The sequence below is a fragment of the Trichechus manatus genome, unplaced genomic scaffold (assembly GCF_000243295.1).
Source record: "Trichechus manatus latirostris isolate Lorelei unplaced genomic scaffold, TriManLat1.0 scaffold00046, whole genome shotgun sequence".
Taxonomy (NCBI): domain Eukaryota; kingdom Metazoa; phylum Chordata; class Mammalia; order Sirenia; family Trichechidae; genus Trichechus; species Trichechus manatus.
The window spans coordinates 13150112-13157844 of NW_004443982.1; the positions used below are offsets into that span (position 1 = coordinate 13150112).

The 7733-nt window shown below is 36.6% G+C and overlaps 1 protein-coding gene across 4 annotated transcripts in view; it reads left to right on the plus strand.

Moving 5' to 3' along the window:
* CASK (calcium/calmodulin dependent serine protein kinase) overlaps positions 1-7733 on the plus strand; it is a 419299-nt gene that overhangs the window by 309587 nt on the left and 101979 nt on the right. For all 4 annotated transcript variants that reach the window (XM_004376921.1, XM_012555680.2, XM_023731908.1 and 1 more), the window contains exon 9: positions 2413-2496. In XM_004376921.1, the coding sequence (XP_004376978.1) occupies positions 2413-2496 (84 nt within the window). The remainder of the gene's footprint in view (positions 1-2412; positions 2497-7733) is intronic.

The following is a 7733-nucleotide window of genomic DNA, read 5'->3' on the forward strand; positions in this document are numbered from 1 at the left end:
ATCAAACTTCCCATTCCTCAGGCTAAAAAACCTTGGTGTCGTCCTTGACTCCTCTCTTTCTCACATCCCACATCCAACTGGTCAGAAAATCCTTTTCTCTCCACCTTCAAAATATATTACGAACTTCTATTCTTCGAAAGACACTGTTAAGAGAATAAAAAGACAAGCAACAGGCTAGGAGTAAAGATTTTCAAATCATGTATCTGATAAAGAATTAAGATCCTGAATGCGTAAACAGTTCTCAAAACTCAATACTAAGAAAGCAGCCCAATTCAAAAAGAGGAAAAGATTTGAACAGACACTCAACAAAGATCTAGGGATGGCAAATAAGCATGTGCAAAGATGTGCAACATCAGTAGTCATTAGAAAAATGCAAATTAATCCCACAATGAGATACCTATACACGTGTATTAGAATGACTAAAATCAAAAACACTGACCATACCAAGTGTTGGTAAGGATGTAGAGCTACTGGAAGTCATACACTGCTGGTGGGAATGTAAAATGTTGCAACTACTTTGGAAAATGGTTTGGCAGTTTTTTAAAAAGTTAAACATACTACTACCATATGACCCATCCATTCGACTCCTAAGTATTTACCTAAGAAAAATGAAGCCATATGTCCATGTAGACACTTGCACATGAATGTTCATACCAGCTTAGTACATAAAAAGAGGAAGACCCTCAACGAGATGGATTGACACAGTGGCTGCTACAATGGGTTCAAGCATAACAACGATTGTGAGGATGGCACAGGACTAGGCAGTGTTTCGTTCTGTTGTACATAGGGTCGCTATGAGTTGTAACTGACTCAACGGCACCTGACAACAACAACAATAATAATAGCCCAAAACTGGAAACAACCAGGGTCCATCTACCTTTCATCCTTTTTATTGCTTCCACCTAGTTCTATCTATCGTCATCTCTCACCTGGATTACTGCAATAGCCTCTTAACTGGTCTCCCTGTTCGGTTTTTTGTTTTTCCTCTCACTGTCTTACAATCTATTACTGACAAAACAACCAGTGTTCCTTTAAAGTTAGATCATGTCACTCCGGATCAAAATCTTCCAGTGGCTCCTTCTCCCTCTCAGAATAGAATCCAAAGGCCCCTTATGGCCTGCCCTAGCCTTATCTCTGATCCAATCCACTACTACTCTCCCGCCTTGGTCACTTCACTCCAGACACATTGATCTCCTTGCTGTTTGAAAATTCCAGGCACACTCCCACCTTTGGGCCTTTGCATTGGTTGTTCTCTTTGCCTAGACCATTCCTTCACCTCTTTCAGATGTCATCTTCTCAATTGGGCCTACCTTGACCACCCTATTTTACATTGCAACCCACCCAGTGTTTCTTGCTCTGCTTTCCTTTTTGCTTTATTCCACAGTACTTTTAACATACTAAGTAATTTACCTATTTTATTTTTTATACTTTATCTTCTCCGACTAGAATATAAGCTATTCGAAGGCAGGAATCTTTGTTGATTTTGTTTACTGTATATCCCAAGTGCATAGAACAATGCCTGGCACATAGTAGGCTCTCAGTAAACATTTATGAAATGAATGAATACTTATGGTATATAAATCTTCAAAAGGCATTGACAAATTAGAGCAGTATCAAAGGGGGATAAGAAGAATGACAAGAGGTTTGTAAATATATATGAGGAATAGTTGAGGCAATTGGCAACATTATCTCTGAGAAGATTTAGTTGGAACATGATCTCCCTCTTAACTCTTGAAGGGTTGTTATATGGAAGAGGTAGTATGTTTATTCTGTGTTGCCCCTAGAAGACAGAGCTAATCCAAACAAGCCAGATTTGGGCCCAAGATGAGAAAAGACTTTCTTAAAATTACACTTTCTTAAAATTGTGATAGGCTGCCATCAAGTAGTGAGCGCCTACTGGGGGAGGTCGAACAGAATGATCATCCATCAGGGATTGAAGGGGGTCTTGCATGGGGAAAATTGTTGAATTAGATGTCCTTGAAAAGTTTGTTCTAGTTAGAAGATTCTGATTATTGTAGTCCAGTTATCGCTGACAACACGGAATGCTGAATCAGTTGTGGAGTTAATTTTTCAAGTACTCATTTTACCTGATAAGATCATGTCAAAGGTAACTTCATACCTTCATAATAATTATGATTCATTATTTTAGCCATGTAGCTATATTCCTGAAAATTACATGACCTAATATTTCAGCCCTTTTTACGCCGAAAACAAAATATACTTTTACTATCAGTTTTGACCTTTATGCCCTCATTTGAGAACATTTACCTGTATAATGAAATAAAATCTTCGTTCTCCTAAAATTAGATATAAGTCTTACATTTAAGAATTTGGGCTTTATTGTTTGCTTTAGATGAAGCTACTTCATTTTTTAAATGGGTATATATGTTAATTATCTTTCATCTTTTTTAGGAGCGAGATCGTTATGCTTACAAGATTCATCTTCCAGAAACAGTAGAGCAACTGAGGAAATTCAATGCAAGGAGGAAACTAAAGGTAAATTAAAGAAATCCACAAAAAGCCAGACGGATAGAGCTGATAATTATGTTTTTATTCTGTTTTAGTGCCCATAAACATATCCTAGTGTTGGCCATTGTTTTCCTCAGAGTTAAATCCGTGTTTCCAAAAATTACCACCATTTCAATAAGATTTTTTTAGTATTATTGTTTAAGGTAATATCTAAGTGTGAATGTAAACAATCAATTTTAATAAGTAGAAGATTAATCATATTTTAGATTTGTGTTGTTACTAATTTGTTCATTGCAGAGATATAGTCACTTTAAAAATATTAGTTTACTATTGTTATCCATTATTATTGAATATGAATCTAGGCCACATTTTCTCATACTTAAGTATTTTAATAGACAATGTGAGTTTAGTTCAATGAAAATAATAACAAGTTAGTATTAGAACTACGATTTAACAACCACTGCAAAGCAGTACATAAAATCCCTGCTACCTTTGTCCACTAGAGACTATTTCAGATTATTTTTCTCTCCTTTTCATATTCTTCCTAGGAACCTTTCTCCCTCTTCCCATTCTCCCTATCCTTGTAGAGCCACTTGTAGCTATTTAAATTTAAATTAATCAAAATTAAATTAAAAGGTCAGTTCCTCAGTCACGCTGGCACGTTTCAAGTACTTAGTAACGATATGTGGCTAGTGGCTACTGTATTGGACAGCACAGATATCGGACATTTCCATCATTGCAGAACATTCTATTGGACAGTGCTACTGTAGACCAAGGGAAATTTTAATATGTCGCTATTGATGATGATTATTCCTAGTTAAGCCTTTCTGCTAATTCTTTTTGCAGTCAGGGTTTAAAACTAGCTCTTTCCTATTTGCTTTAAAAATCCTTAGCAAAAATACATTGTTAATTATATGCCATTATTGAGATATGGTACTCAAAGAAGTTTCCCAAGACTTTAATTTCTTTGCTTTGAGAAACTCCTGAACCAGTGTAGCATACAAAAGAAAAAAATATTATTGTCCAAAGTAAAATTTGGTCATCTGTTTTTGAAGTTAGTTTCTCCCAAAAGAAACTATTAATTATACTTCTTTCTCAACTCTGTCCTAGTCTATTAATTCTAATCCTTCTTTGGCCTTGTGTGGCCTTGTGTGACATTATACTATCTAGTTGAAGTTTTCATTGCCTAAGTACAGACCTTTTGCCATAGGACTAGGGCTTGCCCCATCACAAGAAACATATGCTATACTTCTCCCAGTGCCACAAAGTCAGACTTGGGCCCAAAATAGCCAAAGCGGTGACTAAGATTCATTTGGGTAGGCCCAAGCTGTGGCGGCAAAGAGGGGTCATGTGGATTTACCACATCCCTTTGCATGGTTATTTAGAGTTTCAAGACCCACCAAACAACCTAGAATTAGGAACATCAGCAGGGTCGTTATTGAGGTTTTTTTCAGCTTCTTGTAAGGCAGTATTCCTTTGAGTGATTCAGCCACCCTGGTTAAAGCATATTACACCTATCCTCCTCAAAGAACTAATTCTCTCTCTGACTTTCTGCAAACTTCTAGAACAGGGATTGTAACTTCCCTAGCTTTCAGAGCCTACCACACATCTTCTTTCACAAATGAACAGCTAAGTGTCCATCCTTCTACCCAGGTGCTATTTTTAAGTTCCTCAGATGGTAGATGACAACCAAATTTTTATGCTTCCCTTTGAAGTGATTAAAGGGAAGTTCATAGAAAGCAGTAGAAATTTGCTTTTGTTACTTAGTCAGAGGTGGGAATTTTTTATTATTGGTAAAGAAGAAAGAGGGAATACAGCATGATGGGAAAGAATGGGCTCTGAAGCTAGATTGCTTTGGGTGGATCCTGGTTCTGACACTTAATAGCTATGTAATCTTGAACAATAAGGAGCTCTGGTGGCGCAACAGTTAAGCGCTGTGCCCCTAACCAAAAAGTTGATGGTTCAAACCCACCGAGAGGCTCCACAAGAGAAAGACCTGGCAATCTGTGCCTGTAAAGATTACAGCCTAGAAAACCCTATGGGGCTTTCTACTCTGTCATACGGGGTCACTGTGAGTCGAAATTTACTCAACAACGACAACCTTGAACAAGTTAAACTATCTGTGTCTCAGTTTATCTATAAAATGGGGATGATGATAGTAGCTAATTCATAGGATTCTAAGAATTTAATGAATTATATATTATACTATAGCAGCTAAGATAGTACCTGGCAGTAGTAAGCACTCCATAGGTGGTATTTGCTATCAACATTATTATTATTTTAATCTTAATACTTTTGATTTGGTGCTCTGTTTATAAACAACTATAATTCCTACATACCGTTTTAGCTTTTTTCTAATCAGTGACATTAACATTTAAGGGCTTTTTAAAAATGTATAGAATGCCCAAATTTCACTGGATAATCTCTGTTTATGTATTTCTTCCAAAGTAATTATGCTTAAACTTTTCTCACCATTTTGTTATTTTTCCTCCAATATCTAGAAAGAATCTTATACTCGTGATATATTGTAATATTCACTTCCCTTGCATTACTTTCCTCTGGTATCATATCTGTTATATAACATTTGTTCTTTAGAGCAGTGACTCTCAAAGTGTGTCCCCCAGACCAGCAGCATCGGCATTACCTGGGAACTTACTAGAAATGGAAATTCTCAGGCCCTGGTATAATCAGGCAAGAAAACAAAGTAAAAGACATGCAGATTGGAAAGAAAGTAAAACTGTTTTTATTTACAGATGGCATAATCCTATACGTAGAAAATCCTAAGGAATCCAAAAAAAAAAAAAAAAAACTATTAGAACTATTAGTTCAGCAAGGTTGCAGGATACATCAGTATACAAAATTAAATTGTATTTGTACAAGCAGTGAACAATCTGAAAATGAAATTAAGAAGCAATTTCATTCACAATAACATAAAAAAGAATTAAATATTTAGGAACAAATTTAACAAAAGAAGTGCAAGACTTATATACTAGTGTTACTAAGAAAAATTAAAATCTAAATGGGGAAATATTTTATGGTTTGGAAGACTCAATATTGTTAAGATGGCAGTTCTTCCAAAATTGGTCTTTAGATTCAACACCAAATCAACTCACTGCCATCTAGTTGATTCCAACGCATAGTGACCCTATAGGACACAGTAGAACTGCCACATAGGGTTTCCAAGACTGTAAATCTTTATGGAAGCAGACTGCCACATCTTTCTCCCACAGAGTGGCTGGTAGGTTTGAACTGCCAACCTTTTGGTTAGTAGCCAAGCGCTTTAACCACTGTACCACCAGGGTTCATTCATTAGTTGTTAGGTAAATGCAAATTAAAACCACAATAAGATACCATTTCACATCCACTAGAATAGCTATAATAATCTGAGAAGCTGGACAATATGAAGAAGAACGTGGCATCAGGATTGAAGGCTCATTAACAACCTGCGATATGTAGATGACACAACCTTGCTTGCTGAAAGTGAAGACGACTTGAAGCATTTACTGATGAAGATCAAAGACTACAGCCTTCAGCGTGGATTACACCTCAACATAAAGAAAACAAAAATCCTACAACTGGACCAATAAGCAACATTATAAGTGGAGAGAAGATTGAAGTTGTCAAGGATTTCGTTTTACTTGGATCCACAATAAACGCCCATGGAAGCAGCAGTCAAGAAATCAAACAACTTATTGCATTGGGCAACTTTGCTGCAGAAGACCTCTTTAAAGTGTTAAAAAGCAAAGATGTCACTTTGAGGACTAAAGTGCGACTGACCTGAGCCATGGTATTTTCAGTTGCCTCATATGCATGCAAAAGCTGGACAATGAATAACAAAGACCAAAGAAGAATTAATGGATTTGAATTATGATGTTGGTGAAGAATATTGAATATACCATGGACTGCCAGAAGAGCGAACAAATCTGTCTTGGAAGAAGTACAACCAGAATGCTCCTTAGAAGCGAGAATGGCTAGACTTCATCTCCCGTACTTTGGACATGTTATCAGGAGGAACCGGTCCCTGGAGAAAGACATCATGCTTGATAAAGTAGAGGGTCAGCGAAAAAGAGGAAGACCCTCAAGGAGATGGATTGATACAGTGGCTGCAACGATACGTTCAAACATAGCAACGATGGTAAAGATGGCACAGGACTGGGCAGTGTTTCTTTCTGTTGTACATAGGATCACTATGAGATACAGCCAACTCATGGCACCTAATAAACAACAGAACAGCTGTAATAAAAAAAGACTGACAAAAACAAATATAGGCAGGGATATGGAGAAATGGGAACACTCATGCCTTGTTAGTGGGAATGTAAAATGGTATAAGCACTTTAGAAAACAGTTTGACAGTTTCTTAAAAAGTTAACCATAAATTTACCATACGTTCAAGCAATTCCACCCCTAGGTATCTACCCAAAACATATGTCTATACAAAAAAGACAGCACTGTTTATTAATAGCCAAAAAGTGAAAACAACCCAAATATCCATCAACTGATAAATGCATAAACAAAATATGGTATATCCACATGATGGAATAGGATTGGCCGTAAAAAGGAATGAAGTACTGATACATGCTACAACATGGATGAACCTTGAAAACGTTATTCTAAGTGAAAGAAGACAGACACAAAAGACCATGTATTACATGATTCTATTTATGTGAAATGATTCTATTTATATGAAATGTGCAGAAAAGGCAAATCTTTAGAGACAGTTGCCTGGGGCTGGGGATGAGTAGACAGGTATAAGGTATCTTATTGGGGTGATACAAATATTCTGAAACTGGAATATGAGATGATTGCACAACTTGGTAAATTTACTAAAAATCATTGAATTGTATGCTTTAAATGGGTGGGTTTTATGGTATATAAATTAAATTAGGGAATAAAGTTGTCTAAAATAAAATTATCAGGCTCTACCCCAGACCTACTGAATCTGAAACTCTGGGTGTGAGCACCTATTTTAACTTGTGTTTTAACTAGCCCTCCTAGTAATTCTGACACACTGTGTAGTATAACAACCAATGCTTTAGCACATAATCAGAAATCTTTTGTTTTTCATAATGGGACTAATGAGGCACAGCAGTCCAGGGACAAGGACTAGAAGGCAGAAGGGGACAGGAAAGCTGGTGATAGGGAACCCAAGGTTGAGTAAGAACAGTGTTGACATGTAGTGGGGTTCTTAACCATTGTCTTAGGGTAATATGTGTACTAACTGTTTAATGAGAAACTATTTTGTTCTGTAAACCTTCATCTAAAGT